This window comes from Scyliorhinus torazame, chromosome 9 (assembly GCF_047496885.1).
Source record: "Scyliorhinus torazame isolate Kashiwa2021f chromosome 9, sScyTor2.1, whole genome shotgun sequence".
Taxonomy (NCBI): domain Eukaryota; kingdom Metazoa; phylum Chordata; class Chondrichthyes; order Carcharhiniformes; family Scyliorhinidae; genus Scyliorhinus; species Scyliorhinus torazame.
The window spans coordinates 215,567,459-215,595,112 of record NC_092715.1 but is presented as its reverse complement, the minus strand read 5'-3'; the positions used below and the strand labels follow the sequence as shown (position 1 = coordinate 215,595,112).

Below are 27,654 nucleotides of genomic sequence, written 5' to 3'. Positions count from 1 at the left end.
ACCTAACATTTTTATTAACACATCATACATTCATAATTTCTAACGGGTCACTATAAACATTTCACTATTACACATTTAACTTAATTGCACAAGGGGACATCTAACTATCACTATCTAAGCTATTCTCATGCTGCTGGCAAATACCAAAAAGAACTTATGTACAAGACAAAATTTCAAAACAGCAGCATCACATTTCTATTTAATATATCAAAATTACAGAGGTATACGGTCTCTATTGTTATCAGCGATTACAGTGTTTGTTGAGTTGGGTGAATTCCAAAGAATGGGGCTCGGAGTGTATATATCGGGGAGCGGGAGGCTCCCCATCCGGTAATGTAAAGGCAGGCACCTTAGCTAAGTCAGGATCACGCCACGGTCACTTTTGGCAACCTCCCGAAGGTGAACCGATACACGCAGTCTAGGTTTCTCAGACTAATATCGAGGATCTATCCCAGGCCCAAAAGACAGATAATTGTCTGGTCTGTACTAATTGTTTGCGGATCAAATCAATAATCTACTGAGCAAATCCTATGTTCATAGTCCCTTACTGTGAGTGTGGCGGGGGCTCTCGCTGCTTTGGCCATTTTCCATACACATCTATTCACGGGATCAAAGGAAAGGTTGTGGGAGCTCATAAAATCGATTCCTAGAATGTGCTTGGCTGTTTGGGGCAAGTCGACTAAAACAACGGTGTGTCTGGTGCTTATGGTTCCTATCTGAATATCTACGGGGGCTGTGATGTATCCCTGCTGTACGTGTCCGGTAAATCCACTAAGGGTGATGGTGTCTGTGGTGGGCCATTTATCACGCTGGAACATTGTGGAGAAGTTTAAACTGGTGCGGGACCCTCCTGTGTCCCAAAGAAATTCGACTTGTTGTCCCCGAACTGTGCCTGTAACTACTGATCTGCCTGATTTGTCCCAGCGTGTGTCACAGACCAAGTTGGGGAGTCCGAACACCGTAAATCTGTGGTGTTGATTGCTGAATTATCTGAACAAGCGCTAACACTATGTATGGGCCTAACATTGTTCCTAGGTGGGGGGGGCCTGGTTGTTGGTGGCGTTGCTGGTTCGGGGGTTTTGTCGGCATTCGCGGGTGTAATGTCCCATGTGTCCACAATTATAGCAACCTCGTGGTGCATGTGCTCTGGGGTGCTGTCCTTCATGTCTACCCTCGTTTATCCATGCTGGGTCCTGGTTAGTTCTAACTGGGTGCATATTTGCTTCTATCTGTTCCTGACCTGCCTTCCTGTGTAGGGATTGTTCCCAAGCTCTGGAAAGTCACTTTAAAACCCAAACTTCATTGTGTGTGGCATCTGTGGGGTCGTAATTCACACAAGACTTTTGACCTGCTTCTGTGGCGTGGGAGACTAAAGTGTGGGCCCATTTAGTTGTGTCATCGTTATCTAAGTGAGCGCGGTTCAAATCCCCAAATACTGCTGTAAAATGGATCCAAAGGCGACCTGCAAATGCGGTTGGATGCTCTCCCTTCTTTTGCCTACAACGGTTCAAACCTTCTACGGGGTCTCCCTTGTTGTGCCCGATCGCATCTAAAATGGCCGTTTTCATTTCTTGTAGGCTCCCTCCTCCTCCTAAATTCTGGGGTTCTGGGAAAGCTGAGCTGATGGACTGGTCAAGGCTCATTACTATAAGTTTAACTTCCTCCCTTTCGTTTAGACCATACATAACCTTTTGCTGGCGTGTACTCTCAAAGAAATTATGTGGGTCGCAGTGGGTTCGAATGGATCAATTTTAGCGCAGGCATCTCTCAATTGAGTGATGGATAATGGGGTGGTGTAAACGCAATCGGGCTCCTCCCGATCAGGGGCAGCACGGTAGCATTGTGGATAGCGCAATTGCTTCACAGCTCCAGGGTCCCAGGTTCGATTCCGGCTTGGGTCACTGTCTGTGCGGAGTCTGCACATTCTCCCCGTGTGTGCGTGGGTTTCCTCCGGGTGCTCCGGTTTCCTCCCACAGTCCAAAGATGTGCAGGTTAGGTGGATTGGCCATGATAAATTGCCCTTCGTGTCCAAAATTGCCCTTAGTGTTGGGTGGGGTTACTGGGATGGGGTGCAGGTGTTGACCTTGGGTAGGGTGCTCTTTCCAAGAACCGGTGCAGACTCGATGGGCCGAATGGCCTCCTTCTGCACTAAATTCTATGATAATCTATGATCCGATGACTTGCGCCATGTGGTGACCGGATTCAAGGGGATGTGTGCTTGCGCAGTCGGTGGTACGGGTGCTTTCCTTTTCGGGGCCTGGGGGGCTCTATTGTGATTTTCTGTGTTCTCCACATCTCTCTGGGCGGTTTCATTTAGTACTTGCCAATTGGGGGCACCTTCCTCATCTAAATTTTGTCCAAAGGATTGTCCTAAATCCGTTTTGCATTGAAAGCAGTGACTGCAACTTCTCTATTTGTTTTCTACATTTCGCGTGGTCTACTGTGCTCTGTCTTTGTTCTGTAGTGGAGTTATGGAGCGCTCGTCAAGCTGCCTTTAAATCTGCACATTGTCTTGTTAACTGTGCTACCTGCTGTTCTGTCTCTTCTCGTACCAAGACTGCGTGCTGTGTATCTTGGTCGGCTTTATCGTACTGGGTCTGAAAGCTGCTAAGGTGAACTATACAAGATTGGTGTGCCCGTTTGACATCAGCCATCTCTTTATCTTCAGCTGCCAACTGTTCCCGGAGTTGCTCATTAATCTTTTCACGTTCACTATTGTTTCCCTCATTCTTCTCGTCTTTCTCAACTAGCTGCTTGCGGAGCGTCCACACGACCTCCTCTGTGCCTCACAACTGTGCCAAACAGGACACTATTGCCATCGGCTTTCGAACTTTCGCTGCGTTTTTCTTGTGTACCTCGGTAAGGTTGTCCCACTAGGTTTGTTCTATGCTTCCTGACTATCATTTGAATAAAACTCGGACCAAAAGGGCCATCCTTTCCCCTTCAAATACTTCCTCAATTCCTCTTCCCATATGGGGCACTGCTTTGCTCTGTTGGTCGCTGCGACCTCGGGTTCCTGCGGGTTCATTAAACATTCCATCGCTTTTGTCGCCATTGCTATTATTATCTCGTTTTTCCTACCGTTAATCTCTGTTTTCCATTTTTAAAAAAAAGTTTTTATTCTCCATTTTCACATTTTCCTTCAAAATTTATACTCACCCACAGACAGTAAACGGTAACAAATACAAAATCAATCCCCTTAACAATAACAACGATCCCATCCTCCCACCACCCCAAACAACGGCCCACCTGTCAATAATGCATCCAATAAAACAAACCCTCCCACGGTGGAAACAAAAAACAAAGGAGAAAAAGAAAAAGGAGTCCGGGACCGCCCTTGGTCACCATTGACCTATAGAGGTGTCCCCCCCCCCCCCCTCTCCAACTCCTCCCGTCCACTGCCTCCTGTAAAACTCCTCCCCCAACCTCTGTTCTCCCCTCCCCCCCCCCCCCCCCCCCCCCCCCCCCAACTTTCCACCCCGGCTAGACCACTCGGACCCTGTTCTGCCAGGCTACGATGGCTGCAGCCCCTCCCCCACATCACTCCCGTTCACTGGCCGGCTTAAACCGGCCAGCGTGGAGGCCCCTGCCCGGGTCCCTTTCCCCCTTGCCCGGCCCTAGGAAAGCCCAGAAATCCCCTTTAAGCACACAAACCCCGCATATCCACTTACACCCCAAAGAGCCCTCATTTCGAGTGAAAGTCCCATCACTTCCCTTGTCCAAATATATACAACATTGGCTCCTTTAGCCCATACACCCGCACGCAGTGAAACAAAACAGAAGAAAATACAGTCCTAAGGTTACATCGGCACATGGCCATTTCTCAGTTCTGCCACAGTCCTTCTGTCTTCGCAAACTCCTCCGCTGCTTCCGCCGTTCCAAAAATAAAAGTCCTTGAGCTTGTAAGTCACCCTCAGCTTCGCTGGATATACAATGCCGCACTGCACCTTGCCAATGTACAGTGCCCTCTTCACCCGGTTGAAGGCAAACTTGGACACATTGCCCTTGGTCCCCAACTCCAAATCCTCTATGTAAATTGTGAACAGTTGTGGGCCCAACACTGATCCCTGAGGGACACCACTAGCTACTGATTGCCAACCAGAGAAACACCCATTAATCCCCACTCTTTGCTTTCTATTAATTAACCAATCCTCTATCCATGCTACTACGTGACCCTTAATGCCATGCATCTTTATCTTATGCAGCAACCTTTTATGTGGCACCTTGTCAAAGGCTTTCTGGAAATCCAGATATACCACATCCATTGGCTCCCCGTTATCTACCGCACTGTTAATGTCCTCAAAAAATTCCACTAAATTAGTTAGGCACGACCTGCCCTTTATGAACCCATGCTGCGTCTGCCCAATGGGACAATTTCCATCCAGATGCCTTGCTATTTCTTCCTTGATGATAGATTCCAGCATCTTCCCTACTACCGAAGTTAAGCTCACTGGCCTATAATTACCCGCTTTCTGCCTACCTCCTTTTTTAAACAGTGGTGTCACGTTTGTGAATTTCCAATCCGCCGGGACCACCCCAGAGTCTAGTGAATTTTGGTAAATTATCACTAGTGCATTTGCAATTTCCCAGCCATCTCTTTTTAGCACTCTGGGATGCATTCCATCAGGTCCAGGAGACTTGTCTACCTTTAGCCCCATTAGCTTGCCCATCACTACCTCCTTGGTGATAACAATCCTCTCAAGGTCCTCACCTGTCATAGCCTCATTTCCATCAGTCACTGGCATGTTATTTGTGTCTTCCACTGTGAAGACTGACCCAATAAACCTGTTCAGTTCCTCAGCCATTTCCTCATCTCCCATTATTAAATCTCCCTTCTCATCCTCTAAAGGACCAATATTTACCTGAGCCACTCTTTTTTTGTTTTATGTATTTGTAGAAAGCACTGTGCTCGCCACCTCTGTCGTCACCGGGGAAATCGCCTCCTCCACCAACACACTCAACCTCCCTCATCTCCTTCCTCATTGTCTCCATGTATTTTGTAAACTGCCTTTCAAATTCCGCAGCCATCACCTTAGTTATTTCTTCAGCCGTAAGCAATGAGGCCTCCCCTGGTGCTCCAGCCTCCATTTTCCTTGGTGACCCCATGATGACCTTTCCACTCCCCGACGGACCTTCAGCTGTTTTTTTACGGCCGTTTTTTTGCTCATCCTCGACATTTTTCTTTGCTGTGCCTTCACTGTGCCTCCTCTGTGCCTTCTCCCTGCTTTTGCTGCCTCCGTGGACCCTGGGACCGACCGGGCTTAAAGCCCTGAAAATGCCATTCCCGAACGGGAGCCCTGCATTGTGCGGCTGCCTCCCACCCACCGTCACCGGAAGCCAATCTCTGTTTTCCTACCGTTAATCTCTGTTTTCCCTCCCGTTAATTTGGGATAGGAGGAATACGGCGGTGATTCGAACAGCGGGTATGGCCTCGGCTATTTTCTGGTTCACAACACTCCCGATAATTTTAAGCAAAATCTAACGAGTTTACTTTATATCCCTGTTAGTACGCATGCAAGTTAATACACACTTCCGAATCTTGGTGATTTGATCGATACGGGCTTTACACTTGTGGTTCTTTCACTTTTTTCTCGCAATTCGATTTAAAAGTTTTGTGGGTCCTCTCGGAGTGACAAAATCACTTCTTTTTTTTTAATAAACATTTTATTGAGGTATTTTCGGTATAGTAACAGCAACAAAATAAACAATATACATAAACATAGTGCAAAAGCCATTTACCTTATTGACCCCCTACTCTAATCTAAACAATCCCCCCCCCCCCCCCGCTCCTCTGATGATTAATTTCCCGCAAAGAAGTCGACGAACGGTTGCCACCTCCGGGTGAACCCTAACAGTGACCCTCTCAAGGCAAACCGAGAAAGCTAACCATGTCCGATAGCCAGGTCTCCGACTTTGGGGGCTTTGATTCCCTCCAAGCTAATAATATCCGTCTCCGGGCTACCAGAGAAGCAAAGGCCAGAACGTCTACCTCTCTCCTCCTGGATTCCGGGTCTTTTGACACCCCGAAAATTGCCACCTCTGGACTCAGCGCCACCCTTGTTTTGAACACCGTGGACATGACATCCGCAAACCCCTGCCAAAATCCCCATAGCTTTCGACATGACCAAAACATGTGGACATGGTTCGCCGGTCCTCCCGCACACTTTGCGCACCTGTCCTCCACCCCAAAAAATCTGCTCATCTGGGCCACTGTCATGTGAGCCCGGTGAACAACCTTAAATTGTATCAGGCTGAGCCTGGCACATGTTGCAGACGCGTTGACTCTAGTCAACGCGTCTGCCCATAGACCATCCTCTATCTCACCTCCCAGCTCCTCCTCCCACTTGCGCTTCAGCTCTTTGGTCTGCATCTCCTCTGACCCCATAAGGGGGGGGGGGGGTGTTTGGGGAGGGGTGTTGGGGGGGGGGGGGGGTGGGTGTTGGGGGGGGGGGGGGTGTTGGGGGGGGGTCTCCCATTCGTGGTTTCCTCGCGAGTGCTCTGTGAGCCCTATCCACCTCCAAGGGCCAGGAGAATGCCACTAACATCCATTTTACAATTCAAGTCCTGTAGAAAAACAGGGGAAAGGTCCAAAAGTCCGTCCAGAGCGGGAGCCACCAAATGTGAGACTTACTCGTTCATAGCCACCACCGGAAGTGACAAAATCACTTCTAATCGAGTCCCGGCGGAATCGCCAATAATGTTGCTCTTTTTAATAATGATGCTCTTTAGAGTCGCCAGGTATCAAATGATGCCACCACAAGGCTTTACAGGATATCGATCAAAGGACCACACAACCAGTTAGCCAGTTAAAGTTCAAAGATGGTTTATTTACACACAAGGATTACTTTGACATGCAACACAAAACACTACAAGTTAAACTACACCTAACAACTACAATAGCCTGCACTTAACTTCAACCCTATGCAGATGGACAAGGCCTTTGCCCGGATCTTGCGTGGCTGGATGGAAGAAGTGGCTTTGTTTCTGCTGGGCTCATCCGTCTAGTAGCGATCGTTGGTCTTGAACTTGTCTGTCTGGTCGTTATGCTGCACTTGGGTTGGCATAGGCCGGATCCAAGAGAGACCGAGCATATGGCCGTGTCTCTTATCCCTCTGGGATTTCACGCTCTTTGAGGCGGTCCTTAACTTGGACCCAATAATTCGACAGGCTTCGATCAATGCCTTCGATTTTGGCCAATAAAGGGGCGGGTGCCTAGATGGCTGGGCGTGTCCTTAGCTGTCATTGACCTAGGATGTTTGGGCTCCCTGAGTAAAGGGAGTGGCGCCTGAGTGCAGTCCTATTGTTCTGGGCAAATGGGCCATTAGAATGCAAACGAGCGGGGGTTTCGATCACGCCTAGTTATCTGGGTTGCAAATACACACAAGCTCTGCGTTTGTCTGAGTCCTGGGTTGGCCATAATTCCCATGGTCCTTTGCAGGTGGCCATCTGAGATGGCTACACAATGCAAGGCATAGAAACCCAAAATCACTGCTTGACAGACTGCTGAAGGGCCCTTTAACTCATGACAACAACAAGCCTGTATCAATTGATAAATTGAAATCCTGTTGTCAGCATGACGGTAGAGATGGTGAATATTGCGATCTGTGTCTTGAGGCAAACATGAACTGGCTGATGAGCAATTTGATGGAGAAATCAGCCGGTGATATGACTGCAAGTCAGAATTAGCGAGAGAAAGTCCAGTGCAGGAGCAAATACTCCAATGAAGTGGGATGTCCAGTCCAAGTCTAATGTCAGTGGCTTTGCTGGCAACTGTCTGGCAGTTCCCTAATTGTCCAGAAGAGTAAGGGGAGACTTTCTGAAGGCCAGTATTGAGAGCGATGGGGGATGGCGGTTACTCACCGGCTAAACCTGTCTGCAAGTGACCACCAGCCGTTATAGCCAACCTGCTATAATGTCTCTTTCTTGAAGAACAGAACTTAGACTGGAGAACATGGTAGAGGGACAGATTTTTAAAATCTTTTTGCTTCATCAGTTGTTTGCAATCCATGGCAACTTAGATGGTTTTTCTTCACTTTTTCTTCACAAAATCATCGTTCACATCATCGTAGGTAAAATCTTGTAAGAATGCAGTTTCATTTGTCAGTATTGCTGAACTTGTCAAATGTTCTTGACTCATCGCACTTGCAGATCATTTTTTACTCTTTTCAATACAGAGAATCTTCACAGAAAGCATGTGACAGGCACTGTTAAAAAGATCTTCAGAATAGTTTCCACATTTGGAAATGTTGCCTGCAAAACATCACATACAATTCAGCTGCTGATCTCAAAGCAGAGAGCTCATCATTACCGATAAATGGATTGTTTCACCTCATCTTCAAAAAGATGTGTGTCTATGTCCTCCCCGATGGAATTAAAATAACCCCTTACTGCAGGAGCTCTTAACATTCTCATCCAAAGCACAAAAAACAATTCAGAGATTCACTTCTACTCTGCAGTTTCACCATTATTGTGTCAGAAATAACACAGTCTCAGCGATGATCTTCTCTTTCCTTTTTAAGGTGATTTAATTGTCTCTAGTTTCATTAAAAATTAACTTCCTCTGTCTTGTCCGCTTCTCAACTTCAGAAGGACCTCTTGTTTCTTAATGTTAGTGTCTCTACTTCCACTGAGGTTTGGTCATTTTGAACTTCCATGACAAAACTTCTAACTGAGGCTAACAATTGTGAAGCATTCAATAAAGTTGTACCAACATTTTGCAGCGATTTGCTGACAGTATTATTTCTTTGAAGTAAACTGTTCCACAAAACAGTAAAAACTGCAATTGTGTACTTTTCGAACTTCCCTGCTCAGTATTTTGCTTTGGCTTTCACATGTGGTTTATCTGAATTTAATGTGCCAATGTCTGATCAGCGTTCCTTTATATCGAGAAAGTTCAGTCTGAAAGCCAGAACAGAATCTGCACGAACGGACCACGTGGTGTCACAAATTTTGTCCATCAACTGCTGCTTATGCGCCTGCTCCAAACATGATTAGCATATTCCACCGATGCTTAGAAACCGAAAAGAAGGCATACATACAAACCAAAAAGAATGCATACAAGTCTTGAACAAAATCGCTAAAATTTATGGCTGACTTCCGGTGGAGGCTATGAGGTGAACGGTCACACACAAGGTGATTCCGGCTGAGAGATTCGGTTTTTGGCCCTTTTTACCGGTTTGCATGGTATTGTTTGGAGAGAAAAGTGGTGTAATTTGAAAGTTTTAGTTCCTTCTCTGGCATATGATGTCTGAAGGTTATAATACGAGGAGCAAATCGAATAAGGGGTCCTCGACTGACTTGGACGGCCCTCGTGTCGCAGGAGGGAAAAAAATGGCGGAGGTCCCTGTGTCGTCGTTGCTCTCTCAGTGGACAACTGAGGGGCTGGTGAAATTCCTAACACAGGAGATTAAGAAACCGAGACAAGCGATCTCTGACCTGCCAAAGGCAGTTGAGATGGCGGTGGCAAACATTCGTGTCACTTTGGACAGGGTGGAACGATGGCTGGAGCCACAGGGCGTAGCAATTTGGAAGGTGGAGGAGACAGTCATGGAGCATAATGATCAGATTGCTTCTTTGGAGGCAGAGGTGCCGTTGTTGGCAGAAGATTCTGCCAAAGACCACTGACCTGGAAAATTACTCCTGACACCAAATCTGAGGATCGTTGGGCTGCCCGAGGGCATAGACGGTAAGAATGCCAACTGAGTATGTGGCGAAGATGTTAGGGAAGCTGAGGGAGGGGGCCAGAATTTGAGGATCGTTGGGCTGCCGGAGGGTATGTGAAGATGTTTGGGAATCTGGTGGTGGAGTGGGGGTCTTCGCAAACCCTCCCAAAGTGGACCGGGCCAACCGGTCATTGAGACAGAAGCCCAAGCCCTCTCAAAGTGGACCGGGCCAACCGGTTTTTGAGACAGAAGCCCAGTCTGGGGAGCCGCCATGGGTTATTATAGTCCTACTCGGATAAGGAGAGGATCCTGAGGTGGGCAAAGGTCACTCGAGAATCTAGTTGGGAAGCCCATCACGTCAATATTTATCAGGGCGTCGGGGCAGAACTGACAAAAAGGCGTTCAGGGTTTAACAAGGGCAAGGCGGCTCGTTACAAGAGGATGGTGCATTTTGGAGTGGTGTACCTGGCTCACCTCCGGGTTACGTTCAAAGATGGACTACTGTTTTGACAGGCCGGAGGAGGCGAGTGACTGTGAAGAAGCATGGACTGGGGGAGGATTGAATGAAGTTGCTGGTTTCACCTGAATGTTAGTTTTCTGATGTGTTTTGCTATTTCTTTTTTCTGGATTTCTGGTCCTTTTTGTTTTTTTTTGTTTACTGTATTGATGGAAGTGTTTGGGGAGAGGGATTGGGTGTGGGTATATGTTTTCCCTTCCTGAAATGTTTGATATTCAAGTTGGGTTTGGGTAGGGGGCTGTTTGTTGATCCATTGTTAATCCCAGGTGGGGATTACCCCGCTAGTAGTTATGCTGGTTAATGGGAGCAAAGTGGGGGGAGAGTGAGCAATGAGTGGTTACCTTTTGTGTGTGTGTGTGTGTGTGTGTGTGTGGCAGTGGCCGTGGGGGGAGTTGTTTGTTTGGCTGGTGCTGGGAGGGGACGATTGCTAACGCTGAGCGTTTCTTGGTCTATGTACTGGTCTGGGGGTGTGTGAAGGTGGCCAACTTGGATGGGCCAGGAGCTGGTATAAGTTGGGTCCCTGGTGGACTTCCTGTGGTTAGAATATGGCTGATCATAGTAGGGGGGAGGCCATCACATTGGTGTGAGGGGGTTAAATGGCCAGTTAAAAGGTCCCGGCTGTTTGCCCATCTAAGAGTTTGGGGGTGCGTGTGGTTTTCTTGCAGGAGGCACATCTGAGAGTTTGGGACCAGGCAAGATAGCGGAAGGGGTGGGTGGGACAAGTGTTCCATTCGTGTTTTGATGTGAGGATGAGGAGGATCACGGTGCTGATCAATAGGAGGATAACCCTTCAGGTGGCTAATATTTTGGTGGACTCGGGAGAGATATATGATAGTGAGTGGGGTGTTGGCGGGTGCACTGGTGATCTTAGTGAATGTATATGCGCCCCACTGGGATGACATATACTTCATTTAAGAAGATGCTGGTGGCCATCCCTGAATTTGATTGGGGGGGGGGAACTTTAATTGTGTGTACGACTCTAGGCTGGACAGCATTGGGGTGGAAAAGGTGCTGCTGGCGTTCATGGAACTAAAGGGCAGGGGAGGATGGGTGGTGAATGTGTGGATATTAGATACCCGAGGGAGAAGGAGTTTTCCTTTTCAAATGTGCACCGGGACGACTCCCGTACTGATTTCTTTGTGGTGGGAAAGGTGTTAATGCCCGGGGTTATGGGGACGGGGTACTCAGCTGTTGTACTATCAGATTACGCCCCACACTGGATATGTGGTTAGACGGGCTGTGCTCATCAACCCCCGTGGAAGTTGGATACGGCGTTGCTCGCAGATAGGTGTTTTATGAGGGTGGATTCAGCTATTGGAAAATGTAGATTTTAATAAGGATGAGGAAGTCTCACCGTCCACATTCTGGGAAGCACTAGAGGGGGTCTCGGGGGGGGGGGGGGCGGGGGAGATAATTATCATGGGGGTGGAGGGGTAAATAGAGAAATCTGTTTTAAGCTCAAAGATAATTCCAGCTGTTTATTGGCTCACCAGCTGAGGCAGCCTCTCGGGAGATGGTTCAGGTTAAGGACTTTGGGGGAGGGTCGGTTTCTGCTCCAGAGAAGGTCAATGGGGTTTTTGGGACCTTTTGCTGGGGCGATACAAGTCTCCGCCTCCGGAGGAAGTCTCGGCTATGGTACAGTTTCTGGATGGCTTGGTTTTCCCAGTGGTGGAAAGGGAAAGAGGGCAGGAACTGGACACCGCTTGGGCTGGAGGAAATTATGAAATGTATTTGTTTAATGCATACAGAGACGGCACTGGGCCCGTATAGATTCCCTGTGGAATTTTCTAAACGGGGTGTGGGGTGGGGGGGGCGGTTACTGGCCACATTGGCTTAGGCATCAGTCTCCTTAATCTTGATGAAGGGTAAAGATCCCATGGAGTGTGAGTAATATCGGCCCATCTCTGTTGAAAGCTGTTGGCTAAGGTCTGGCAACCCGTTTTGGAGGGGTGCCTGCCAGGGTAATTTCTGTGTATCAGGTGGGTTTTGTTGAGTGTCGGCAGTCTTTGGCCAACATTAGGAGACTTCCGAATGCGGTGTTATCGCCCTCCTCGGGGGATCGATCCAGAGGTAATCATCTTCATGGACACGGAAAAAGCGTTTGACCAGTTGGAGTGGGGTTACCTTTTTAAGGTACTGTGGCGGTTTGGCTTTGGGTCTAAATGTATTTATGCGGGTTCGGATTTTGTACAGGGCCCCCACTGCGAGCATCTGTACCAATGCATTAAGTTTGGTGTACTTTCAGTAATATCTGGCATGAGGCAGTGATGTCCACTTTTCCTGTTACTGTTTGCTTTGGAAATTGAGCTGTTGGCCATCACACTTAAGCCGTCGGCCAGCTAGAAGGGCATAGAGCAGGGAGGTAGGGAGTATAGGGTGTCCCTGTATGTGGATGATTTATTACTGCTTATCACGGACCCTCTCTAATGTGGGGAGATAATGGAGGTGCTTGGGAAGTTTGGTTCCTTCTCAGGATGTAGATTGAATGTGGACAAGAGTGAAGTTACTGATCTGAAGAGGTTACTGTTTTGCCTGGCCAAGACCTGTTTTAGGTACCTGGGGATATGGGTGGCTCATGACTGGGCCTCATTACATAAGTTGAACCTGGCCAGTCTGGTAGAGGGGTGAAGGTGGATTTGAAGAGGTGGGATGCCCTCCTATTGTCCTTGGTGGGGATGGTCAAGATGAACATTCTTCCGAGTTTCTTGTTTGTGTTTCAATGTCTCCAGTTTATCTTCATAAATTATTCTTTAGTCGGTCATAAATTATTCTTTAGTCGGGTCAATATGTTTTTGGAGGGGTTTTACTCTGCGGCTGCCGTTTATTACTTTCTTTAAGGAACTGGTTGTTGTCAGCAATACCACATTTGCAGCATTGTCAAAGCTCTGCCCGTGACAATTTTTGATATTCAAATGACATCCAAAACCATTATCTCCAGGCACTCGTGTGTGGGATTGTAGCTGAACAAAAAAGAAATCGCTCTACAGCTTCATCATCGCCTGTCACTTATCGTAAAATGAATGTTAATTGGTCCACATGACTCACATCTGGTGTTCAAGCAACTATTATGGAATAGTATTCGGCATCTTTGACTTCACTAGTGAACTGGTTTCTGAGCCACTCTTACATTATAGTGATGAAGTCAGCATGGACTCTGTTAAAAATTTCATTTTCCTGAGCCACAATATTGATGACTTTTCAAATGCTTTTTGAGAAGAGATTTTTTTTTAAAGTAATCTTCGACTTGACACTGATGACTTCTCATGTCCTCTTTGAGGTAATCCCAAAGAAGACAGCAGTTTGATTGTGGCCTCCAATAAGAACCCTCCTTTTCAAACTGAGCCGATAACGCAGAATCAGTTCTTCCGGATAATTTAAATCTTTGAATAAATGCACACACACTGACTTAATATGAGATTTGGAAGTTTCATGACCAGCAATATCTCTTCCAACATTTCTCCAGTTAGACTACTATTCGACAAATGATTGTTTCTCTTTAATGTCCAAGAATAATTTGCAAACATAACAGCAGACTGCCTTCGAGGTTTCCGAAAAAAATCAACTAATTTTGAATTTCCATCAATTCCAGAATTTCCTTTGAAAATGTGACTTCTAAACTGCTTTCGGCCTCAAACAATATGCAAATTTTGCATATTATTTATGTTCTCTAGTCCATTTATTATAAAATATTCAGTCAGACCTAGTGGAAGATTTTGGCTATAAGACCATGTCTTCAGGTTAGGTTTTGTTCCTCATTTCAGCAGAACAATGAGCTTGAGCAGTATCTTGGAGTTCCATTCCCATTTCAGAGACCACGTCTTCAAGTTTTTTTTAAAGACTATGTGCTGTCTCTGGAAATCGGCAGACCGAAGACATCAGACAAGTCACCAAAACTTTTTCTGGATGTTGTTGAGGATGAATGTGCAATTTGTCAAACTGACTTTTTGTCTAGCTTCATGCCTCGCCGTCAAAGTCCTGCGTTTTTGACTGCTGGATTCATTCTGTCTCTTCATATTGACTGGGGAGTATCTGTCTTGATTTCACAAATAAGTCTTCAGTACCTCCTGTCGAGTGAAGCCTCCTTAAGCAAAAGCAGCTGATTGTCTAAGCTGCTCGAAAGCAGTGACAAATTAAACAAAGCTTATGAGTTGGCAGGAGGTTAGTCTTTGGAAATTATGAAAAGAATGGTGTGAGAATGAGCTGCAGTTCACTGCCAAAATCCATCCTACCAGAGTAACTGGCTGCTGGCAATAATGTTTGGACAAGCTGCGGTGCCGATGAATGGTCAATGCAAGGTCGGGTAGCCTAAAAGACACCGCAGTCGCTCAGAGAAATGACTGATGCCAAAAAGGCAGTAAATTCAGCATGCAAAAAGAAGAAAGATGTTGGTTGCTGCCCAGCAATCTCTGGCCCTGTCTGGCTGGCCTCTGGTCAAGTTGACCCACTCCCGCTGCTCGCGATTTCCCCGAGACTATGCTGGCCGTCACACTATTGAGTGTGCAATAATGTCAAATGGGCAGTAGTTAGTTAACTGGCAGCCTGTTGTCGTCTCATTAGCTGTTGACTTTAGAAAATATATTTGTGGGTCTAGATATGAAAGAAAATTCATTAAAGTGAGTACGATTAATGATTTTTTGGTTTTTAAGTTTCATTCCATACAATGATCACACTCCAGATTTTTGTACGATTTTCTAGTTCTATACTGTTGCCGTTACAGAGAGGGTATACTTGTGTCAGTGAGTTTCACTGCATTTCTATCTACTACAGGTTGCTGAACACTATTTGCAGTGCTGTATAGATGCAGGCTTAAGGATCTACAATACTAAAGAAGCCAAAGAAGAAAGAAACGAGGAACCTAATATGGACCTATCTTAAATGTTTGGCAATAACGCTTGGATATTTGCATAACAATGTCCCAACAATGGAAGAAAAAGCCTGCTGTTTTTGTATGTAACTTAACTTGCCTGTTTGAATGCTGCACTTTATTTGTCAGGTTTGTTTAAAACAAAGTTTACTTTATACATCAGTGGTATGATTTGGATGCATTCAAATGCTGGCTGTTTTGAAAGAGGGATTTGCTGGTTGCCATTTTTCTTCACCTTCCCCACACTACATTGGGCCACACCATCTTCTGGTTTATCTTTGCTAAGGATCAGTCCAGATTGCATAATGTATTATGTTGGTGTGCAAACGTTGCCCTCTTTCACTACTGTGGTGACTAGGACTTGTATAGGTAGCCCCAGGTGGCAAGTTCCTGAAAACAGGAACGACCCATTCTGAAATAAGATACAAATCAAGTTTCTCACGAATAAGGGGCAGATGTGTGCCTTTGACAGTATGGTCTACTTTTCTCCTTTTGATAATGTTAGCAATAAAATTGAGCAAGAAACAGATTTCCTCACTCATACTAATAATACTGGTGGCAAAATACACCTCATCGAAGTCTGTTGACCAGCTGAAACCCAGGAATTTAAAAATCTAATCATTATTCATAGAAAAAAGGGAGAGGTATTGTCCCTTTTGGTTTAAAAAAAAATAAGTTGTTTACATTAGTGGTTTTGCATCTGTCTATTTGTTAAAGAAATGTTTGAGTAAGGCAGCACGGTGGCGCAGTGGTTAGCATTGCAGCCTCACTGCACCGAGGTCCCAGGTTCAATCCCAGCTCTGGGTCACTGTCTGTGTGGAGTTTGCACATTCTCCCTGTGTTTGCGTGGGTTTCACCCCCACATCCCAAAGATGTGCAGGTTAGGTGGATTGGCCATGTTAAATTGCCCCTTAATTGGAAAAAAAATTAATTGGGTATTCTAAATTTAAAAAGAAAGGTATACTCTTGATTAAATTTAAAAAGCTGACCAGATGGATGGTATTGATTTCAAAGTAACTATTTCACTTTATATACACTCTTTCAGTTTTCCCCTGAGAATGAATGGAGACTGTGCAGAGTAGTGAAGCTGTTTGTCGCTTTAAGTATGGCAGCCAGAGTGTATTTACCCCGCATACCAAGGGCAGAAGGGGGGAGAGGGAGAATGTGATGTATATATTTTTTTAAAATTGCAATACGCAGCAAGTGCTGAGAGGGTTGTGCTATGTAGATGATGCAATAGAGGATTTAAGCAGAGCAAATCAACCAGCCTGCACTGTCCAAGAGTACACTTGCACACTTTCAAATTGACACTGCTGTGAAACCAGCTGCCCATAGTCCTCACCGAGTGGATCTAGATTACAGTAGCACTTGACAAACCTGAGTAACCATAATGCATTGTTGAGGGGTTAGATTTCCAATTGACATGTAAAACAATGACCCTTTCGAGGAAATTGGGATTTGTATGTTTTACTCAAAGTTCTGTGCAGTTGGAGGTGGAAATCCAGGAATCGTCACAGATTTTAGGAGACTACTTAACAAAATTGTACTTCATGGAAAAACTGACTTGTGTACTCTGAATAAATGCGAAAAAATGTTCTGCAGAATGTTTGGACAGATTGAACTATATTTCAGAGTACCAAGATTGGTTTCCAATTAAATGTACTCCAAGGAAGAGTATGATGCCAGAGGGGGTGTAGGATAGTTTTAAAGTCAGCTGTATTGTAAACTACCAGCCATTGATTTTATGCAGATGTTGCAAATTATACTGAAAATATTGAGATCAACCAGCATCTGTTGAGGGCGAAGGAGTTAATGTTTCAAGCTGATTACCTTTCCTCAGAACTTAATCCAGTCTAATCCGCTACTATTTTGTTGCTTTCTCAATCTTGTATTAGTTAATTTAATCAGCATTTATTCACATACCTGCTTGTGGGCAAGTCATTTCTGCCAACTCTGCATTCAAATTTGTACAAGTAAAATGTGCAATTTTGATGAGTAAGAGGACCGAGCAGTCATTTCATTTCATTTTTGTAATGATTTACTTGTGCTTTTTAAATAAAAACTTGGGTTAACAATTGACTTAACAATCGGCATTAAAAAGAGTATTAGGTTTCTTTCACCCCACTGTGGTATTTGATTTTGAATGTGTCAGCTGCATGAGAATAGCTTTGGAAGGGGTGAATCTGGTTTGATAACTAGAGAATCTTTTCAGATAAAACTGGGTATAATGCAGTTTATTTACTTTTGCTTTCTCATCAGTATATGTTAGAAATTAATTCAGAATGGTTTGTTATCAACACCAACATTGAGGGTGTATGCATAACATAAGGAATACATTTTGGTTTGGTTTCAAATTGCATTTTTGCAGTCAAAAATCTTGACGTGCATATAAACGAGTGAATTAAAAGGAGCAGAAGTTCAAAAATTAAATTGTCTAGTTGAATGTCAAGTTTTCTTTGAACATTACAATTGTAATAAAATTGCTGTATTTTACTTTTGTTTTGGTAAACCTTTAATCCATTTCGTACAACAACTTGTGCTTTCGTTTGGAGGAGGGCAAGCTGAGAGCGACCCCCAATTTATTACTTTGACCTATTTTGACTCGATCTTGAGCAGGAGTAATGATACCAAAACTACAACTCAACCTGAAAACATGTTCATATTCAATAAATTAACTCTTAATTGCTGTATAATGTGACAAGCATGGTAGATGCTGCACTGATGGGTTTCTCTTTGCCTTCCAATTCCTAAATGAGATTAAGTAGGGCTTGAAACTAAATTGTGATTCATTGGAAAGATAATGGGGCGAATTCTCCATTTGAGTTCTGACAGTGTTCTGTGTGGATGAAAGCGGTGCCAGTCCCAGAGCGATTCAGGTCCCATTAATGGCTAGCAATCCAATGCATGCTTACCCTTATCCCAGCCACTATGATGGCGCTGGAGCATACCCATCCTATTGATCTGGTTTAGCACAGGGCTAAATCGCTGGCTTTGAAAGCAGACCAAGGCAGGCCAGCAGCACGGTTCAATTCCCATACCAGCCTCCCCAAACAGGTGCCGGAATGTGGCGACTAGGGGCTTTTCACAGTAACTTCATTTGAAGACTACTTGTGACAATAAGCAATTTTCATTTCATCGGCTGTGGCCAGAGGGTACCTGGAGGGGGTACCTATATGATCTGTGGTGCTAAGTTCTCAGTGGACAGTGCAGGCTGTGGCACTGGTAGTTGTGCCCAGCTCACTTTACTGCCCCCAGGCCAGCAGCACAATTGTCACCACAGTACAGCGATGTTGGACACTTTGTTCCCGCTCCCTCAGCAGCCACAGCATCCGTTTCCCAATTTGAAATACCACAAGTGAACCTCGCTGTTAATGCCTCCTGGTGGAGGCAGAGCATTGTGGAAGGCCTGGCCTGCCAGATTGGGCATTAATATGCCAATGGCCTTTACTGTTCAATTAGCATGCCCAAGCCGGCATGTGGCGTAGAACACATTCACGCTGCTGTCAAGGGACTGGAGCATGGCATTCCATTTGGCGCTTGGCTGACGCCAAATTCTCCATCCAATCATGTTTCCCAATTCGGGCATCAACCAGCAGAGCGCCCAATATGTTGGCTCAGAGCCAATCAATGAGATACCATCCAACTTTGGGCAATGGGAGGAGCCATAGCTGAACATGTCAAAAACTTGTTTGAACGACTTAGCTGAAACTAGATAAATAGAATATAAACTCCACTCTCAGTCAACCAAAGCAACCATATGGTAAGATAAAGTGGCTTACACTAGTAGCAGGCAGTGGTAATCCAGTGGACCAGAGGATAAATAGAAGGTCAAAGAAAAGCATTTAAAAAAAAGCAATGTCAACACAAAGCAGCATTGTGCAGAGAGGAAGTGGAACAAACGGAAAATCAGCGGATCTAGGTTTTGGCTCCTCATTCACTGGCTTAAACATCCACTCGCTCCACCATTGGACTTAAACATAAAAATAGCAGGGCATTGAAACACAATAGTCTCCAAGTTGCATACCAGCCCTGATTGAGACATACCACTCTTTTCATTGTCACCAGATAAAATTCCTGGAACTTGCTACTTGACGGTGGAGAAACATAGAACATAGAAAATACAGCACAGAACAGGCCCTTCGGCCCACGATGTTGTGCCGAACCTTTGTCCTAGATTAATCATAGATTATCATTGAATTTACAGTGCAGAAGGAGGCCATTCGGCCCTTTGAGTCTGCACCGGCTCTTGGAAAGAGCACCATACCCAAACTCAACACCTCCACCCAACACCAAGGGCAATTTATCATTGGCCAATTCACCTAACCCGCACATCTTTGGACTGTGGGAGGAAATGAACGTGAGTGGTTCAAGAAGGAAGCCCACTGCCTCAAGGGAAACCAGGATTGGTCAATTCTCAATGATACTTGCACCCCAATTTTAAAAATCTTAAAATACATATTCTGATTTTGGAATTAATTGAATTGCTGAAAATTTAGTTAACTAGTTTTACTAAATATTTCATTCACTTAACATTTTCCTCAATTTAAAGCCTCAAGGTGCTCATCACCTGTTATGTAAAATATTTATGAAACTTATAGTTACACATACTTTTTATACTTCTACTTGGCCAACACTTGATGGTCTGATCTCATTTGGCCAAAATCTATTTAAAATGTAGCATTAGACTTTTTTTTAGTCCTTTCTACTGTTAACCTTTCAGCCACAACAGTGTGCAATTAAACATTTAAAACTCATTATATTCCTTCAACTTTTAAAAATAATGTTCACATTCAGGTTGTCTTGCAATCGTCAAGTTGTCACGGACATATTAAAGAGTCAGTGTAGAATTAGGCAGTCCTGATACCAAATTATTTACTATTACTTTGTGTACACTAAAAAATCCCCACTGTAGCTGATGTGAAACATTTGCACAAAATGAATGTCTCCAGTCTAGATATGGCTTTTTGAATTTTATTAATTTGCTAATTGTACATAATACATTTAGTCGCAGCTTGACATGAGAAATTAGATAAAAGTTTGACAGATTTTTAAAAATTTCATTTTAAAATCAAGGAAGTTGGAGAACAAATGTTGCCAGTTAAGTCCCAAGATTCCTTCGGTTTTAGTAAATGTTTAAAAATATCCATTTCCCTCAATTATGGTTCCTTCAGTTTTTGGTCTATGCTTTGCTCTCGCAAAATAAAATCAATTGGGATAGCACTCATAAGCGTCTCATGAACTGCCAATGAAGATGGAAAATTGCAGTGACAAGACAATGAGGACTGTTTTACCATTGCAGAACAGGTGGATGAACACCTGGGAAAAATTGGATGAATACAACAGAGCTATTTCTTCTGCTGGGGCTATCCAGAATAAGGGGCCCTACTCTTAAAATTCGAGTTGATCCATTTAGAAATGAAATCAAGAAATACTATTGCACAGATGGTGAAAAGAATTTGGAACTCTGGATCCTGGGCCAATTAAAATTGATAGATTTTGATTCTGGTGGGGAAGCGGGTGTCATTTGAGGCGCTGAACATTGTGGCAGATAATGGAGGTCGGTACGTGATGGTGAGTGGTAGGTTGCAGGGGGTGCGGGTGGTATTGGTGAATGTATATGCCCCGAATTGGGATGATGCTGGATTTATGAAGCGCATGTTGGGTCGGATTCCGGATTTGGAGGCAGGGAGCCTGATAATGGGGGGGGGGGGGGGGGGGGACTTCAACACGGTGCTGGACCCAGCACTGGACCATTCTAGGTCCAGGACAGGTAAGAGGCCGGCTGCAGCCAAGGTGCTTAGGGGGTTTATGGACTAGATGAGGGGAGTCGATCCATGGAGGTTTGCCAGGCCGGTGACCAGGGAATTTTCCTTCCCCCCCCCCCCCCCCAAATGTCCATAAAGCCTACTCCCGGATAGATTTTTTCATCGTGAGTAGGGCGCTAATCCCAAGAATGGAGGGCATGGAATATTCGGCTATAGCCATTTCAGATCATGCCCGCATTGGGTGGAGCTGGAGGAGGAGAGGAACCAGCGCCTCGATGTGGGTCTGTTGGCGGATGAGGTGGTGTGCGAGCGGATTCGGGGGTGCATCGAAAGATACTTAGAGGCCAATGACAATGGGGAGGTGCAGGTGGGGGTAGTCTGGGAGGTGTTGAAGGCGGTGGTCAGGGGAGAGCTAATCTCCATTAGGGCCCATAGTGAGAAGAGAGAGACTGGTGGGGGATATATTAAGGGTGGACAGGAGGTATGCAGAGGTCCCCGAGGAGGGACTACTTCGCGAGCGACAGAACCTCCAGGCGGAATTCGACCTGCTGACTACTGGGAAAGCACAGGGGGCGGCGTATGAGTATGGGGAGAAGGCGAGTCGGATGCTGGCACATCAGCTTCGGAAGAGGGAAGCAGCGAGGGAGATTGGAGTTCAGGATAAAGGGGGAACACGGTGCGGAGTGAATAAACGAGGCATTCAGGGACTTCTATGAGGAGCTGTATAGGTCGGAGCCCCCAACGGGGAGGGAGGGAGGGGGTGCCAATTTCTAGATCGGCTGAGGTTCCAGAGGGTGGAGGAGCAGGTGGTTGGGCTGGGGGCACCGATTGGGCTGGAGGAGCTGGCTAAGGAGCATGCAGGCATGGAAGGCCCTGGGGTGGGATGGGTTCCCTGTCGAATTTTATAGCAAGTACGTGGACCTGCTGGGCCCGCTGCTAGTGAGGACTTTCAATGAGGCGAGGGAGGGGGGGGGACATTGCCCCCGACAATGTCCAGGGCGCTAATCTCTTTAATCTTGAAGCGGGACAAGGACCCATTAGAGTGTGGATCATACAGGCCAATCTCACTCCTCAATGTCGACCCAAAGTTGCTGGCGAAGGTTCTGGCCACGAGAATTGAGGACTGTGTCCCGGGGGTGATTCATGAGGACCAGACGGGATTTGTGAAGGGTAGGCAGCTGAACACCAATGTGCGGAGGCTCCTTAATGTAATTATGATGCCTTCAGTGGAGGGGGAAGCGGAGGTAGTGGCTATGGGCGCAGAAAAGGCCTTCGATCGGGTGGAGTGGGAATATCTTTGGGAGATGCTGCGGAGGTTTGGGTTCGGGGAGGGGTTCATCAGTTGGGTTAGGCTACTATATAAAGCCCCAGTGGCAAGTGTGGCTACGAACCGGCGGAGGTCAGAGTACCTTTGGCTGTGCTGGAGGACAGGGGTGTCCCCTGTCCCCCTTGTTGTTTGCACTGGCAATTGAGCCGCTGGCCATGGCATTGAGGGAGTCCAGGAACTGGAGGGGATTGGTTCCCGGGGGGGGGGGGGGGGGGGGAGAAAGAGGAACACCGGGTGTCGTTGTATGCCGCTGACCTGTTATTGTATGTTGCGGACCCAGTGGAGGGGATGGCGGAGGTCATGCGGATTCTTAGGGCGTTTGGGGACTTTTTGGGGTATAAACTCAACATGGGGAAGAGTGAGCTCTTTGTGGTGCACCCAGGAGACCAGGGAAGGGGGATAGACGAGCTTCCGCTGAAGAGGGCGGAAAGGAGCTTTCGGTACCTGGGGATCCAGGTAGCTAGGAGTTGGGGGGCCCTGCACAAGCTCAATTTGACACAGTTGGTGGAGCAGATAGACGAGGATTTTAAAAGATGGGATATGTTGCCACTCACTGGCGGGTAGGGTGCAGTTGGTTAAAATGACAGTCCTTCCGAGGTTGGGATTCATGTGGGATTCATGTGGGCGAATAAGACCCAGAGGGTAAAAAGGGTTTTCCTGGAGCGTAGCAGGGACAGAGGAGGGCTGGCATTGCCAAATCTATGTGGCTACTACTGGGCAGCCAATGTGGCGGTGATCCATAAGTGGGTAATGGAAGGGGAGGGGGTGGCGTGGAAGAGGCTAGAGATGGCGTCCTGTGTGGGCACGAGTCTGAGGGCGCTGGTGACAGCACCATTGCCGCTCCCGCCGACAAGGTACATCATGAGTCTGGTGGTGACGGCGACTGTGAAGATTTGGGGGCAGTGGAGGCGTCATAGGGGTGAGGTGGGGGCCTCGGTTTGGTCCCTGATTCGAGAGAACCATCGGTTCGTCCCGGGAAGGATGGATGGGGGGTTTCTGAGCTGGCATCGGGCAGGGATTAAAAGAATGGGGGACTTGTTCATTGATGGGACGTTTGCGAGCCTAGGGTCGTTGGAGAAGTTTGGGCTACCCCCGGGAAACGCTTTCAGGTACATGCAAGTGAGGGCATTCGTGAGGCGGCAGGTGAAGGAATTCCCGCTGCTTCCAGCACGCAGGATTCAGGACAGGGTGATCTCGGGGGTATGGGTTGGAGAAGGCAAGGTCTCAGTGATTTACCAGGAGCTGCAAGAAGAGGAGGAGACCTCAGTGAAGGAGCTAAAGGGCAAATGGGAGGAGGAGCTCGGGGAGGAGATAGATGAGGGTCTGTGGGCTGATGCCCTGAGTATGGTTAATTCTTCCTCCTCTAGCGCCAGGCTCAGCCTAATAGTTTAAAGTTGTTCACAGAGCGCATATGACAGGGGCAAGGTTGAGTAGGTTCTTTGGGGTGGAGGACAGTTGTGTGAGGTGCTCGGGGAGCCCAGCAAATCACGCCCATATGTTCTGGACGTGCCCGGCGCTGGATGGGTTTTGGAGGGGCTTTGCGAGGCGGTGAACGCCCGGGTCAAGCCTAGCTGGGGGGGTAGCATTATTTGAGGTATCGGACGAGTCGGGAGTGCAGGAGGCAAAAGAGGCCGGTATTCTGGCCTTTGCATCCCTGGTAGCCCGGCGGAGGATTTTGTTACTGTGGAAGGATGCAAAGCCCCCTAACGTGGAAGCCTGGATTAATGACATGGCAGGGTTCATCAAACTGGAGAGGATAAAGTTTGCCTTGCAAGGGTCTGTGCAGGGGTTCTTCAGGCGGTGGCAACCATTCCCAGACTTTCGCGCGGAGCGTTAGGTGGAGGTCAGCAGCAACCCGGGGGGGGGGGGGGGGGTTCTTTTGGGGTGGTGTTTGGGTTAGGGTGGGGTGATGGTAGTTTGGGAAAATTCTATGTATAATTCTTGCGGGTTGTGTTCTTGTTCTTTTTTCTGTAGGGGGGTGGGGGTTTGTTGAAAATCTGTTGAAAATTTGAATAAAGATATAGATTTTTTTAAAATTGATAGATTTTTGTTAGTGCAGAATGAATCAATGAAGTTGAATTACAGGTCAATCTGATTGAATAATGGATCAGGCTCGAGGGGCTGAATGTCAGCCACACTTCTGTTCGTCTATTTCTGGAATTCAACAGTAAGCGAGCTGTGTTTTGTTTCTTGCACGTTTGAAAAACATAGACCAAAAATGCATACTTCTCTGGGTTAATGCTACATCATAATGTACAGCATCCTTTCATATTTTCAACAAAAAAAAAAAAAAAAATCCACTTATGTTCCACAGCCCGCTGTGAAACCTGCATCTCTGAATGCATGGTTGTGTGGTTGTTATGCATGTTCATTACGGGAATATCCACTCAAGAAGCTGACAGCTGCAAACATCACTGCTTGCTTACAATAGCAGATGTCCAGAATACAACAGGAGGAAGTAACATTGAGCTGAGAATTGGTGGTTTTTGACTAAGATGTGGTGCTTCATTGATGCTTAGAACAAAAGGCCTCATGACCATTGGTTCATTGTTTTCCCATGCCTGCTGCATGAGGCAGGAGTATACAGATTGCTCGATGCTTGGGAGCAAACTGGTCAACTTATGACATTGACTAAAATGCTGCAATGTGTAAACTGGCTGTAGAAGGCCGTTTCTGGGCTGACTTCCTTCAAAGTGACACTAATTCTTCCCATGAAACATACTGTACTATGAACATGATTAGCCACTGGCCTTATCAAAAACATCTTAATAGTTCTAAAATTCTCTCTATACTGCAGTTCCCTTTTATTGTGTTTTTAGCTTTATTGATCCAGGAATGCTGGAAACCTATACACGCTATAATGCTGCTTTCTTAATTTAAATGTAAAACACCGGTTCCTGCTACAACTTCTGTGTTTGATACTGTACTAAAGCAAAATACTACACATACAGGCAATCTGAAATTAAGATGGAAAATGCAGCAAATGCTCAGCAGGTTGTTAACAGCCAACACTTCCCCCTCCCCACAGCGTGACACCTTCCCATGTACGTGCACGTGCAGGAGATGCAATGTTTACTCTTCTTCCTTCTCACGGTCCAAGGCCACAAACACTCCTCCGGGTCCAAGTGGCTTATTTACACTTTTTTCCCAATTGAGTTGATTGTATTTGCTGCTCACACGCTAGCTGCCTGTCATTTTAATTCTCTGCTCCATTCCCTCTGATCTTGACTTCTTACATTAACCCAATTGAGCTCAACAGAAGCTCAAGGTGCAGCACCTCATCTTTCCATTAGACACTGTACAGCCTTTACACACACTGTGCAACAAGTCAAGATCAGAACCACCATCGTCATTTATTCAGATAGCAGCTGCTGGCAATTATGCAAGTGTCGTTTTTAGATCCGCTAAAGCCATTTTTACATTTCCTTAGTTCTCCCAAAACTACATCTTGCACCATTATCCTTTTATCACTCCTGCCTGCCGCTCTATCACAGACAGACCTTCTCTTCCACACTTTTCCTCCGCACCCCCCCTCTCTAATTACTTGAAACTGGTTCAATCTCTAATTGTTTCTAATTCTTTCTCTTTGCACCAAGGTTGTTGACTGCTGAATACATGCAGCATTAATTTATTTAATACTATCTTCTGTCTGGCTCAGAGGTGTAGGCAGTTTCATTTTGTTGAAATGATTAATTCATTAGAAATAATTGTGGACCAGAATGTTTACATATTTGAGAGTCGACTTTAATGCTTGTACGCAAGACGCACAAATCAGTTACTTTTGCCTGTTCTGATATGGGCAGGGGCAGGTGGGAAGGGTCTTGTTACAGCCCCATCACTCACAAAGGCAGCAGTGGAACTAGACATGATTTGGTTGCTTCTGAAAACCCAAGAGATCTATATGTGCTGCCCTATGCCACAAGTTTAGTTTATAAATTTCACACATACCAAGTCAGGAACATGGGATGAAGGGCACAACTTAGTTGTCTTGTGTTTCAATCATCTAGCTGTCTTGCAGTTCACAGGTAATATGTACAGATAGTGTTTTTCTCTTTCATTTGGGAAACAAAATGCCAAAATTTTGCAGTTAACCATTCGTAGCACACCCTTCCATTTCCATCTTAATTAGCTATGTCCAGTACTGATCATATGAAATAACTAAAACAAATTATCAGCTATGTAAACAAAGTTATCCCAATTCTTAAATCAAGGTAGTTTCGCAAGTTTACTCATCATGTCACGAACAACTTTAAAGACTTTCTATTAAAAAATAAACCTTGCACTTCTGAAAAGTGCTTTTTAAAAATTCATTTAAGACTTGAATCAAAAGACTGTTTCGCCTCTGGTGCTGGTCATGGCCATATAATCAGTCAAGATTGCTATTTGATGTAATGCTTCTCGCTGATGCACTCTTTGATTTAAGAGAGTGGTGGTAGCTTTTTGCCGAGGAAAGCACGCAGCTTAGGCCAAATCTTATTGGTTTCTGTTCCCGAGAAGACTTCCAAAATGCCTTTATTTCTATAAAACAAAACACAAAAATTATCTTTCATTCATAGAAGAGAAAATAGATCCTCTACAATGTCATCGGAACATACAATTGCTAAACAGGAAAAAGACAAATCCATCAAACTAAGCTGGAGGCACTCTCATGGTTCAGGAGTCAATTTGCACTCCAGGGCTTAAGCACAAAGCCTCCAACACACTAGAGGGAGGTTTTGCATAGTCGGAGATGCCATCTTTTGGATGAGATGTTAAAATGAGGCTCCATCAGTCTGTTCGTATGAATAAAAGGTCCCCTTGGTGGAGCAGGGGAATTACCCCTCAATCAACATCACAAAAAGAACCAATTATCTGGTCTTTATCACACAGATCACGGGAGTTTGCGGTACACAAATGGGCAGCCACGTTTCCTCCAAATGTAACCACATTTCAAAAGTGCTTAATTGGCTATGAAGCATTTTGAGACTGATAAGTTTTAAAAAAATCTACTTTGACTTCTATCTTCATAGGCGCATAATATAATGGTAGATGACAATTAATTAATCATAGCAATCAATCTATCAATTAGTCTACATCGGACTCAGACATGGCACAAGAAAAACCCCATTGCTTTCAGAGTTGTGGGAACCAGACGGCCAAAATCACCTGTTCCTCCCCGGCATGTTACACTTTCCAGTTCACTTGTACGGTGTTGCAAATGTTACCTTTGAAGATAAAATAGAGATTTGAATCCATCACTACCAACTGCATCCACCGCTTTACCAAAGAGCCTGTTCAATGGGGTGAATATTCACTCATTGAAATATCATGTCCATAGTTTTTATATTCATAATCTTTATTGTCACAAGTAGGCTTACATTAACACTGCAATGTAGTTACTGTGAAAAGCCCCGAGTCATCACATTCCAGCGTCTGTCCGGGTACATGGAGGGAGAATTCAGAATGTCCAAATTACCTAACAGCACGTCTTTTGGGACTTGTGGGAGGAAACCGGAGCACCTGGAGGAAACCCACGAACA

The 27,654-nt window shown here is 45.6% G+C and overlaps 2 protein-coding genes across 2 annotated transcripts in view; one reads left to right on the top strand and one right to left on the bottom strand.

The window, feature by feature from the left end:
• cdc37l1 (cell division cycle 37-like 1) overlaps window positions 1–17,536 on the top strand; it is a 52,644-nt gene extending 35,108 nt beyond the window's left edge. Inside the window, exon 8 of the mRNA XM_072517102.1 lies at window positions 14,947–17,536. Within this exon, the coding sequence (XP_072373203.1) occupies window positions 14,947–15,054 (108 nt within the window). The 3' untranslated portion in view covers window positions 15,055–17,536. The remainder of the gene's footprint in view (window positions 1–14,946) is intronic.
• Window positions 17,537–20,000: 2,464 nt separating this feature from the next.
• The window catches only part of ak3 (adenylate kinase 3), a 62,981-nt gene continuing 55,327 nt past the window's right edge, over window positions 20,001–27,654 (bottom strand). Inside the window, exon 5 of the mRNA XM_072517101.1 lies at window positions 20,001–26,653. Within this exon, the coding sequence (XP_072373202.1) occupies window positions 26,554–26,653 (100 nt within the window). The 3' untranslated portion in view covers window positions 20,001–26,553. The remainder of the gene's footprint in view (window positions 26,654–27,654) is intronic.